Source organism: Hyalella azteca, unplaced genomic scaffold (genome assembly GCF_000764305.2).
Source record: "Hyalella azteca isolate HAZT.00-mixed unplaced genomic scaffold, Hazt_2.0.2 contig3013, whole genome shotgun sequence".
Lineage (NCBI taxonomy): Eukaryota > Metazoa > Arthropoda > Malacostraca > Amphipoda > Hyalellidae > Hyalella > Hyalella azteca.
The window spans coordinates 59868-72506 of NW_025933269.1; the positions used below are offsets into that span (position 1 = coordinate 59868).

At 35.6% G+C, this 12639-nt stretch overlaps 1 protein-coding gene across 1 annotated transcript; it reads right to left on the reverse strand.

The window, feature by feature from the left end:
* Positions 1-6382: 6382 nt before the first annotated feature.
* Positions 6383-10330, reverse strand: LOC108682249. Its single transcript, XM_018171380.2, has 4 exons — positions 10120-10330; positions 9307-9494; positions 7688-7738; positions 6383-7118 (listed from the first exon to the last, which is right to left on the reverse strand). Exons 1-4 carry the CDS (start codon positions 10301-10303, stop codon positions 7035-7037), a joined length of 507 nt encoding a protein of 168 aa, XP_018026869.1. The 5' UTR covers positions 10304-10330; the 3' UTR covers positions 6383-7034.
* Between the last annotated feature and the right edge of the window lie 2309 nt (positions 10331-12639).

A 12639-nucleotide genomic window follows, 5' to 3' on the forward strand; every position in this document is an offset into this window, starting at 1 on the left:
CAGCGTTACGGAGGTAAGTGCAGCGTTACGGAGGTAAGTGCAGCGTTACGGAGGTAAGTGTAGCGTTACGGAGGTAAGTGTAGCGTTACGGAGGTAAGTGTAGCGTTACGGAGGCACGTGTAGAGTTACGGAGGCAAGTGTAGCGTTACGGAGGCAAGTGTAGCGTTACGGAGATAAGTGTAGCGTTACTGAGGCACGTGTAGAGTTACGGAGGTAAGTGTAGCGTTACGAGTGTTAGCCAATAACATTCATAGAGGGCAACGAGAGACTGACTGCCTTTTTGGTCCTACGAGTAGACTAGTTAAAGTATTAGGAATACCAGCATTATCATCTATACCTACATGTTGAATAAAATTTGCTTTTAATTAGGGAATACAAAATTAATTAGTTAGCAATTAAAAATGTTCTAGTTTGCCACTATATCGAGCATGATTCAAGTAATGACAAAACAAGTATAAGAGACGAAACAGGCTACTTATTCTAACCTAATTGCTATTTATCCTAACATACATACATACTGATGCTGAAGAACTATTATTCATTGTTATCACAAATAATAGTCAGTTCCGTATCATTTGCTTTATTTCCCTATTGAAGATGCGTGCCAGGACCGAGTGCGCATCGAAATAGTAATAGGACTGACGGACAAACCAGTTTGGTTTCAGACCGGCCGTAGGCCTCTTCTGGTTACCCACAGGCTTACCGGAGCGTTTAATTGCGGGCACTTCTGTCCTGATACGAACAAAAGGCTCTCACATTGAAGCCATGCCCTCTTGTTCGGCGATTAGTTAGCTTCCTTTATTTGATCAATGGTGCCTCTTTGTGTGTTGCGGGTACAAAAGTTGTCATGTCATTGATGAGCTTGCTTTCTCAGGAAGTTCATTAACAATTAATGCACGCTCGCCACTAGCATTTTCTGGGAACGGGGTTAGCCACTACCAACGCGCACACGGCGATGCCGAAGTCATACCGCCGTACGTGAGACTGCAACGCTTCGTCGATCCACTTCGTAAAGGATATCAGAAGATAATTGTGTATATTTCATGCACCGCAATGAATTTAATTCTTACAAGAATACTATACATTTGCATCGTTTTGGTCCCTATGGTGTAAAAAGTATCACGTCTTGAAGCTCGTGACATAGTTATTCCCCAATTTGAACAAGCCAACAAGGTGGAGTTGCGGCACCGATGGGGTCCATAATTTGGCTCAACTTCAACAAAGATAAAAAATTGCAGTTATTTTAGGACTTTTTATTCCATTGATAGCAAAGACATTTTCTATATCATTTCAACGTTTTACGACTTTTAAAGGAAGGATCAACGACGTTAAAGAAAAAACTCGAAAATACTTATTTTTAAACAGAATGTCTATGATTGACTATCTTGCGGGCGTCATTCTTCATGAGATAAATATTAATTATGTCTAGTGTATTGTAATTAATAATGATAACTGCACCAAAAGCTATTTCTGAACGGATAATATTTCAGGATAATCATTACGAAAAATGGCTGAAGGCCAAATGTACCTATTGACGTTCGGTTCTCATTTTAAAAAGGTAAGATTTCATTTGCATTTAAAGAAATGTAAAAACAATTTGTACCATTAAAATAAAATATACTTAATATTCAGCATAATATTCATTTCTAAGAATCCAGATTCCGTAATAAAGAAGAAAATGGACTGCATTGGATAATTGGTGTTTTTCCAGCAACAAGGAATTCGTCGAAACGTCAGAAATATCTTCTAAATATCGATGGAAAAGAACAAATTATAATACTTAGAATTAATAATCTATGTTAAATTTGGGCTGAAAGGTGGACTAAAAGTCTTAAACAAAATGAGACGTGCACGTCTTCATATAGTTTGCGTTGTGTTACGAAGCCGTGCCGGGAGACAACAGGCTATTTAAAGTTCCGATACTGGTTAGTGATACAGAGCTACAGTTAACAAAGTACTGCGAAATGTTCGTTGAGCTCCTCATGTATGACAAGAACAAAATACAAGTCAACTACGCCAGTCCCATTTAAATGACTAATACGATGTTGATATCTAAAATGATTGTTTACAGTTTTTGCGTACGTTCTACACTTCCAAGTTTTCTAACATGCTGTACAAAAGTTGGTTTGTAGATAGACGATCATACTTCGAAAATAATTAATAACAGATCCACAGAAACAAAACAGCTGTCTGATAAATTATATTTAAAATCATAATGTAACAAAGCTAATGCTAATTCATGAATCATAACGTTTAAAAAGGACACGAAAAAAATGACACAACAGTCCTCGAACTACCTTACCGCACACTCGCCATTGATTCACTGACACTCTGACAGTCTGACACAGTGTTGCCAGGTTTTTTCTCGGCGAGAATACCAGATTGCCTAGCTCAAAATACCTGAAATATACCAGAAATTCTATTGCTCAAAAACATACGTCCAAATTTAATGAAATTATTCGTCAGAAATGTTGGTTATAAAAGGAAAATAAAATTATCTTATGTACTTCGGCTAGGTCTTATGTACTTCGCCCATATCTAGCTTGACGATAATTAGCCAAATTGAACAAGCTATATTTTTTCCCTTTGTTTGGAATATTTTGACACTTTTCTTTTAATGTGTTTGATTAAATTGTAATTTTTCCTTTTTTTATCAGTGTGGCAATTCTACCCCTTCGCTCAACATAAGCAAGCCACGGAAACAGGTCATCTTCCTTTCGCTTATTTTCGAACATGCTTGCATATTGCATTTATCTAACATTTCGGGTTTGATCACTTGTTGCGGCTGAGCAGATAGCTTTTGGTCCGTATAACGGACTGCAGAACCTTAGTTGAAATTTTATTTCGTTGCTTGTTTTTCACATAGGTGACTTGTGAAAACATTGGCTCCACGAATGCATTGGAGACTGGCAAAAGTAGACAATTTATGCAGTAGGCAGCCAGTTCTATGAATGGATGATGATTTTCAAGATCAGTGAAATATTGAATGGCACTCCAAAAAGTTATAAGTGGCACACTAGAATTAAAAACCACCAAACAAAAATGGTGGAGCTTGCGTCGCGGAGATCGGTGCGACACTCGTCCTAGGCCATATCATCACTCATCAGTAATCAATCAATGACCATCACTCCCGCGCTTATATTGCACTAAGCACTTTTGTTAAATGTTAACAATTAGATTGGAATTATTTCATCATGCGGTAAACTTGCGGGTCCAAAAATGGCGGGAAAGCTCTATAGTCACGCTGCTATAAAGGTAATCTATATATAATCGATGCCTATACGCTGGACGTTAGGAGGTAGGTCAACTTAATGCAGTAAATTTGCAATAAGCCAGAAAATACCAGATTTAGGAAATTATACCAATATACCAGATCCAAAATAAACATACCAGACACCTTCTGAAAATACCAGATTTGTGAAATTTGGTATAGAAATATACCATCTGGCAACGCTGGACTCTGACACCGCACTTGACGCTGCAGCTACCTAGCCTGCTTGCTGCTATGCTGGCCGGAGCGCAATTATTTGGGGTGCCAGACGCACGCACTGCTCAGTCGGCCTTGAAAACAAGTTGCTTCCGACAAACTTTTTTCTGATTTATGTTGAAATTTTCACAGAAAAGTGTATTACGTTGTACTCTTCCTGTTTGTGTGTTACTTTTTAATATTTCTATATATTCGACACTCCTAAAATGTGCAAATCATACTATTCTATTATGAGATTATCAGCAAAATTTACAAATTTCAAGAATGTGGGCGTAAATAACTGTGAAAAATATATTTCAAACCACCCAAGATTATTATTATTTAAATGCGTGATTCTGGGATCCAATAGAATAACACGCTATTGGCAAAGGACGGTCTCACAGTCCTCGTAAACAGGTTTTAATGTCGCCATACAAACTGTAGGGAAGAACGATGCACAAGAAAAACGCCAACAGCACTGAGAAAAACTGCGACGTTGACGATATTTTACACATACTTAGGGCAGGGATCTATAGCAAAAATTCTGCTATAAGGATGACAATTTCTAAACTAGCCGGTGGCTCTGGACATGGTTGAAGTACTAGTTTAAACACGGCTCCGGGGCAGTAATTCCTGCAATTTCAAAGTCCTGCTATCCCAAATTCCGTCATTCTCGAAATCCTATAAATAATAATAAAGCTAATGCAATATACGTAAAAAATATAACTCAGTACTCACTGCAGTGAGTGACAGAGAGCGCATTTTTTCGTCGACGAAAACGTGGTCACGGACGGTCAGACAGACACGTCTCGGGCATGGCGAGCACAATAGTCAATTTTTTCCATGAGAAAATGTGCTAAAAAGACCCCTTCAAATCCACATTTTACAGCGACAATAAGACTCCCAATCCATTCTCGAGTCAGAATATGAAAAAAATTTGTGCTACATCTAATTAATGAGACGTGTCGCAAAGTTGAATTTCAATCCAATCCTCTTTTCTCGGCAGGTAGGAAATTTCAAGTAGGCAATATTCCGAAGCGATCCACAATACGGCCCGTCAATCCCTACGTTTTAGCGATGTTAGGTTTCAAACGCACCAACTTTGACAAATACATCCAAGGTTTAATATATCAGCTAGATGATCAAGATACATCGAATTCAAACAACGGATTTAGCCACAGTGAGAGCCAACACAGCTCATTAGCTCACAAATATTACACTAATCTTTCTTTACGTTATAACCTCTCCTGTGATACAAATTATTTCGGGATAGATGACTCAGTTGCCGGAGTGCTACAAACGAGAGTGCATTCTCTGCTCGGACTCGATAATTTGATCAATGAGGTAATTTCACCGCAAGATTACGGTCAAGATTGTTCGCTATGTAAGGAGAAAAGTTCTGAATGAATGTATGGGAAGATAGTGTTTCGTTATACAATTTAGAGCGAGAAATTGGACGAGTATGACTTGAACAGCTACAATATATGCAGTTCGTATCGTGGCGATAAATTATATGAAGAAATTCACACGAATAACAAACTGAGTCACCATACTAATTTTCTCCTTATTCGTTTTAATCACAATGCAATTCGGTCTCAAAGCAGGGAAAGATGAACGCACAGGAAGGGAAATAAAACGCATGATAATAATAGGAAAAAACTCCTGATAAAATTAGCCAATTCATTATTACTACTTATATCTATGGACGGAATGGCGTTACCAATGTTACTCGGACCCGCTACAATGTAGCATCAGTGGGGGCCCTTTGGACGGACTGTTTCGAGATCACAAGTTGTCTGTACGTTTCGACGCAAGATCTTTGTGTTGACAGAAATGATAGAATGAATGAGTGAAATGTAGCTGATAATAGTACATTTCTATACAGTAGCACACTAAACACGATGATTAAAAGAATTTACGCTGAAGCTCTTATGGTGTATACAGAAGCCAAGCTCAAGCGTGCGTCTCCGGTACATATTAGAAACTCGTGAAGGAATACAGAATAACGCAAAAGAAACCTTGAATGTCAACTACACAATCAAGGGGAATGTGAATTAACAAGATTAATGAGATAGCATAATAGTTCACTACGTGAAATTAATAAGTACAATATCATGTGCTAATGCAGCACCACATTATCACCTCAGATTCTGCTTCCGTGATCACATTTTCATGAAAAAATTTTGCTCAGACACAAACATCTAATCGTAACAAAATTTTAACAGACAAATGAATTTTGTTAATAATAATGGCAAAAGAATTTATCTTAAAATAATCGTATAGAAACACAAAACTTATGTTTTAACCATTCAAACTAAACAATGAATCTAAAAGCCACTAGGCGCCTCTAATCAAAGCTCCTTTCTTTTGAAATGAAAGAAATGCAAGTGTAATTTGAAAAGCTTAAATTTTATTAAAAATTGAATTGTTATTACTTAGACTGCAATACAATTAACGTAATTTTATAACTCCAAAGTCAAGGATTGAAATCAGAGAAGCTTTGTAAAAATTTGTAAGAAATCAAAACAGAAAATTAATATTTTGAACGAGACGGGGTTTATCCTCCACCAAGCCAGTAAATTTGTCACCATTGTCAATTATAATCAAATTTAGAAGACTCTAGTAAGTCTACAATATAAAATAAAAAGCAGCCCACTGCAAAACTCGCATTCTGAAATTTTGCAGCACTATTCCAGAAGTAATACGAAGGGTAAGTTTGATCAAATATACGAAGTTATCTGAAAATAACTCGAGTGACTGCCAGAACGATGACATGTTGAAAAGAAAACTTCACCAAAGGGGCTGCTAAGCTCGTTGTTTAAGTGAAACTGACCTTAACTTCATCAGATGAGATTCTAGTGTACAAACGATACTACTAACAGATATTATAAAAAAGAAGCTGGAGATTACAAAGAAGGTAAATAGCAATAAACCTAATTAACTTCAGATAAAATCTAAGAACTTCAAAATTAAAGATAATATTTTAATCAGTGAATGCCAGTAGACTCGTCCAATAATTCCAGATTAATTACAGCAACGCAAGAGCGGAGACCACTCCTGCTTACAGGTATTCATTCTATCACCCTAAATTTTAATTAAATTAAACTTCGGCAGATAAAAAATGAGCAATTTGAGTAAATTCAAGTTTTAGGGAATGAAAAAGTCCAAAACATCCATTCCTAGCAATTCATAGCTGCCAGCTATGAAGACTCCGAACCTCTCTGAGCTTTTCAAGTCTAATTATTTACATTGAAAGTTCAATGCAAATGCCAAGATAATGAATGCCCAGATGTTAACTTGAAAAATGTGTGTAAAAACAATTCATACATTTTCAAGATTCCAAATATGTATGAATGTCACAATGAATTTGGGCGTGAAGCAGAAAAATGAAATACAGCCACTCATGACACTAGAAAAGCAATAGACGGAGGTCAAGAGCTAGGACTAACCAACCACATATCTTGACCAATGATTTTCGTCATTTGACGCGACACTCAATGTAGGTGCTAGATATAAAGGACGGAAGTAAGTTCAGTTGTCAGCACGAACGAGGAAGACAGGGAGAGGTCTAGTCGTAGATCTGGAGGATGTCAGCAGCGTTCATGTCCTTGATGACGTCGTAGTGAGCGCGAACACAGCGGTGCATGTAGATCTGTAGTACAAAACATTTATTATATTCTCAAAGCAAACTCGCATCTTGGCACCTAACTACAACAGTGTGTGCATTGCTCATATAGGTAGTGTAAACTAGGAAAAGGGAGTGGATGATCATTGGAGCTTTTTTGATGGTTGAGTATTTCTAGGCAGTTTAATGACCATCACTGGCTCGCTGACCTGTCAGTACCATTTTACAACACCCTGGACAAGCCAGACTCCTTTATCAAATAGAATTGGAGGAGTGGCTGAGTTGGCTATGAGCTGAGATGTTCAAAAGAACTTGTCCAGAGTGAGACTCAAACCCTTGTTGCTGGATGCAAGAGATAATGTCCTTGGCATACAGCGACCTAATGTGGCTCCACTCTAACAATGTAACAGTGGTAAGTTTGTAAGAGATAATAAATTGCATGATATAAAATAAAGTTTTGCTTGGAATACAACTACACAACAATAATGCAGAATGGATATATGAGACTGCAAAGAGACAAGTTGAAGTTGGTTTAAAACAGTACTTTGAAATGAGTAAATATACCTACGTGGCATATTTATGAACAGTGGACTTACATGCACAGCAGCAAAGATGAGCCAGATGAGACACCAGAGCACAGACAACAGCTGTGAGATGAGCAAAGATCATTGCAATGTTTAATTTCAATGTTTAAACCAATAACAATTTCTCATGTAAACCAATGCTGGATAAGTCTTGTTGGAACTGCTTCATTTCATGATCCCTAAGAACATTAAAAAAATCATCCACATTGGTTTGTATACTACGTAAATAAGCACTGATGTGTTTTTGAATGGACAGAGTCATACTTTGAGGGAATGGCTTTGGCTTTTCATTACCTGGTGTTGCAATTCTCTTGCCAATGACATTCTCTCAAACCCTCTGTCTTGTATCATTTCAGGTTAAAAATGTTTTATCTGATCACAAATTAATTAGCAGATTGATAACAGGACCACCATGGCTAGCTGTTCACATTAATGATTGATGAAATATGAACAATAGCTAATGGACAATGGTTGGTTATTGAATAGCAATATCAATGCCTTGTGTAACAAAATGCTTCAATTGTAATGCCTGATAACTTTTGTTATATGAACACATTCACTTTCCTGCATATTACATTTTACTGAGCACTAGGATTGTTAACAGCTGTGGATTGTTAAGGTTTATTAGCGTTTTTAATGACTTATTAGCTCATAGCATTTCAATGATTATCATTCCTGTGCCTTAAACATTCATTAACCAAAAAAATATGCGTTTAAAAATTACTTTTTAAACACAACACTTCCAAAGAATCCAGTGTCTCCAATCTTACAGATGTAAAATGAATTACTCATTTAATTTGCGAATATTAAAAAAAATAATTTTTCAATTTTTTTATTATATCAATTTTTTTAATATATAATTTTTTTTTCAAAATTATTTATTCTTTTAATTGATTCATGCATTGCCTCTGACTTCACGCAAGTGTGCAAAATTTCAGATCAATTAGACAGGTAAAAGTGTGTCAAATATCAGTTATAAGATTTGTAGCTGACAAAATTATTTTGTCAAATTTTTTCAATTTTTTAATATTGAAATTTTTTTTTAATTTTCAAAATCATTTATTGTGACATTTGATTCATGCATTGTCTCCAACTTTACACAAGTGTGCAAAATTTCAGATCGATAGGATAAGTAGAAGTGTGTTAAATATTGATTATAAGATTTGTAGCAGACAGACAGACAGACAGACAGACAAGAAGTGAAGTTATAGAGAAGTGTTGTAAAATAAGCTCCTACATAATGAATACCATTCCAAATAGAAATTACAACTTGTCCCCAACGTTTAGAGACCATTTTTACTTTTTTTCTCAAGTGATTTCCCTGATTTTCAGTCATTCTAGCCAGTGGTCTTCACTGGGCAGTTGACGAAGCCAATATATTGGCCTGGCTGCACCTATAGAGCTCACATTTTCAGAAATGCCTCTAACCAAACAAAATGTTGATGAAACAATATATGATAATTCAACTGAATTGAACGTAATATACTAAATATACAAAAGATGATAGTGTAAACAACAGATTTGAGAATTGAAAATTTACAGCATTATAAACTAAGCATAAACAAAACCAGAGACCAAAAATCATTTCAACAAATTCATGAGGTTTAGTTTTTCTTATAAATTATACTTACATTATGGTAGTATGATGCTTGGAGCCAGATGGCAAAGGCAATGATGGCCAAGATGTAAAGAAGGTTTTGAATAAGCCAAGGTAGCATGAGGCCACGATGGTAGTTGAGCACACCTCGGACCATGAGTATAGAGGACACGATGTACACCAGGTAGAAGAAGATCATGAAGCCTCCAGCACTCTTCATAGCTGCACATTTGAAAATGAGTCTAGGGACAAAGTAAAAGCTATTGACAAGAAAGAACTTATTTTAACACCATTACCTATTTGAAAAAATAAGCATTTAAACAAAATCTGGTTTATTACAATGATGAGTCAGATTCCCTTTCCTTCATTTTTGGCATCAATAAAACTTGAAATCTAACAGTTCAGAGATAAGATTCTAGACAGTTTTTTGAGGGGGAGTATGTGAAAAAAAATTGTGACTAATGTGTACCTATAAATCATGGAAACCTAGGAATCACTAGCTAAGATGGAAAAATATATATGGGTATAATCATTAATAAACAGGAAAAAATGAATCTCAATGAAGTGTAAACACTAAATTCTGGTTTCACAAGTTGAAAATTGTCATGTAAATTCAGTTTTTCAACTTCTAGAAAAATTGTCACCAGTATAACCCAAAATCATGCAAAGGGTAGCTAGTTTTGTCAAAAAGTATGGTATATAAAATAGAAGGTAAAATTTTGTCAAGATTTGCAGATATGTTTATTCTAGTCTCCCAATCTTGTCAAGATTGTGTATACAGAACTATTTAATTTTTGGAAATGAGAAACAAATGAAAATTTAAGACTTTAATAAAAATTAAACTTACTTGTATGAACATCAGTTTCAAAGAGGGGTAAAAAAAACTGTGAGGAGTCTCCACCATCCAAACAATAAGATACATAAGTTATTGAAAATATTGAAAAGAATGAGGTAGTTGCAGCACAAGCCAAACTCCCACTCTTAACATCATCATAGTAATACCATGGAGACCAGCAGCGTGTCATAGTCATTGTGAATGAAGTTTTAGTTAAAAAGCTGAAAAGAAAAATAATTGCATTATTAGAATCCAATAAATAAACAAATAACTTTCAAATTTGTCATGAACTGAAAAGAAGTACCGTAAAATGGGGTAACTTAGATCGGCGGGGTAACTTAGACCACTTTTCGTTTTTTTAACAAAAACCCCACAACTCAAAAACTATTTGACATAGAAAAATCTTGTCAATGGGCATTAAAGGCCTAATACTGAGGCTACATAACACAATAGAAAGATTTGAAAAGTTTGCATATCTAATAGGTTAAAAAATTAAAAATGTGACATTTGTCATTTGCATATGTAGCTAGAAGAGTTCTACTATAATGCACCAAAACCTGGAGTTATTTGGAGTGTTTTTACCAAAAATATAATTGATTTTACCACCCGGTCTAAGTTACCCCAAGAGCTGGGGTAACAAAGACCATCACTTATTTTGAAATTACATAAAGACTATGAGAGGCAGGAGACAGCAATTTATGGTGAGTGAAGCTAGAGTATAGACCTGTATTTTGCATGTTTCAATTCAAGTTTAATTTAGCTAGTAAGAAAATGGCATCATTTATAAAAAAAGTGGTCTAAGTTACCCCATTTTACGGTATACCAGTACGCAGTATATGTGAAAATTCTATGTTTATTCACTTTTCATGATTGTTCAAAAATAAACATTATATATATAGTCAGATGGGGTAAGACAGGACCGAAATCACTAACAAGCCCATAGCATCTATACCATGAATAATTAAAAAATTCTAAACCTATCACAAGGTGTATCTATGCAATGGGCTTCTAATCTACAACTCTGACATTTTGCATCTAACATAGCTTTCTATACAGATTTAAAAAAGTGAGCTGGTAATCTTACCCCATTGGGGTAAGAGGCTGGGGTAAGACAGGACCAACTGGTAATTCTTATGTTACAAGGTTTTAAATAAAAGTATAAATCTGATATTCAATATTATCCATCTAGAAACACATTATTTGATTAAACAACCACTTGTTACCGTTTTGTGTTGCGGGAAGTCAACTCTAATACAGCAATCCCTTGATTAGCACGGTTTTGAATACCGCGGTTCTGATTACCGCAGAAAAAAAATTTGCGACCTACCCTTAATCTACGCGGTGCCAGTTTTGATTAGCGCGACTTTTTTCACAACGCATCATTTTCCCGCCTCTAGCCAGAGGTGTAACAAAAGTGTTACTTTTTGCTTATTAGATCTTATGTTGTTACTTTTGTTATGACTTTTGGAAAAATTGGCCAAATGTTGTTACTTTATGAATTTCAGCCAATAATTCTTTAAATAAGGTCCCGTTCCGTAGGCACTCGTGCTGACTACAGAGTCAGTTTAACCACGCCTTGTCTCATTCATAACTCAAATGGAGACAGAAGAAAAAGAAACAGCTCCTAAAGATATTTCTAGTAAAAAACTTGCAGAATTACTCACTGCAATTGAAAAAACTAAAGAAATCATAAGAGAAAGAGACCCAAATGAAGAAAGAAGCATGAATGTTTGCCGTGGCCTGGATAGGCAAGTGAATTGCTATTGCAAAATTATGCAGGAGAGAAAGAAATCTAATACTACTGTGCATTGAAATTGGATTAGTTTTTCAGTAAAAAATAAATGTTAATTCATTCGCATTTCTTTTATTTATTTCCCCTATTATTTAGAAAAAAATATGATGAATTTTAGTGGAAAAAAAAATATTATGTAACTTTGCTATTTTTGAGGATTCATTATAATTATTCCCATATATTCTTAAGTTTGATTAGCGCGGTTTTGCATAACACGGTACAACTCGGGGATTTATTAACCGCGTTAATCAAGGGATTGCTGTATCAGTCACATTGGAGTTTTTGTCACGTCACAAGAAAACTTTGTTAAGCATAATAAAGGTGGGTTGACTTTGGTTCATTGTAGAGCACTGCTAAATGCGTCCTGTATATTCCATTACCTAGTGTCATTGTCGGAAAAATTTCTCACATTGGTAATAAAACCAATGGATAATAACTTGAGTGTCAGACATCATGAGTTTTCTTGCTAACTGCATTTGTGGTGCACTTCTTCAAACATAGCTCATGCCTTCTCACAGAGTTGTGATCATAATTATTTTTCATGTTTCACACAATGATTTTTCCCCCAGCCAATCTTGCACATAGTTCTGCAGGTCAATAATGGGAAGTGACATCCCTATTTTCTCCATCCCTTTGATGCAATTTAAAATAGTGCACTAAATTTCTCTAATTAAAAGAGCTAACAAGTTGAAGTTTGAGCCAAAGATAAAAATTTTGACCAAAATACTCCATGTACTGAC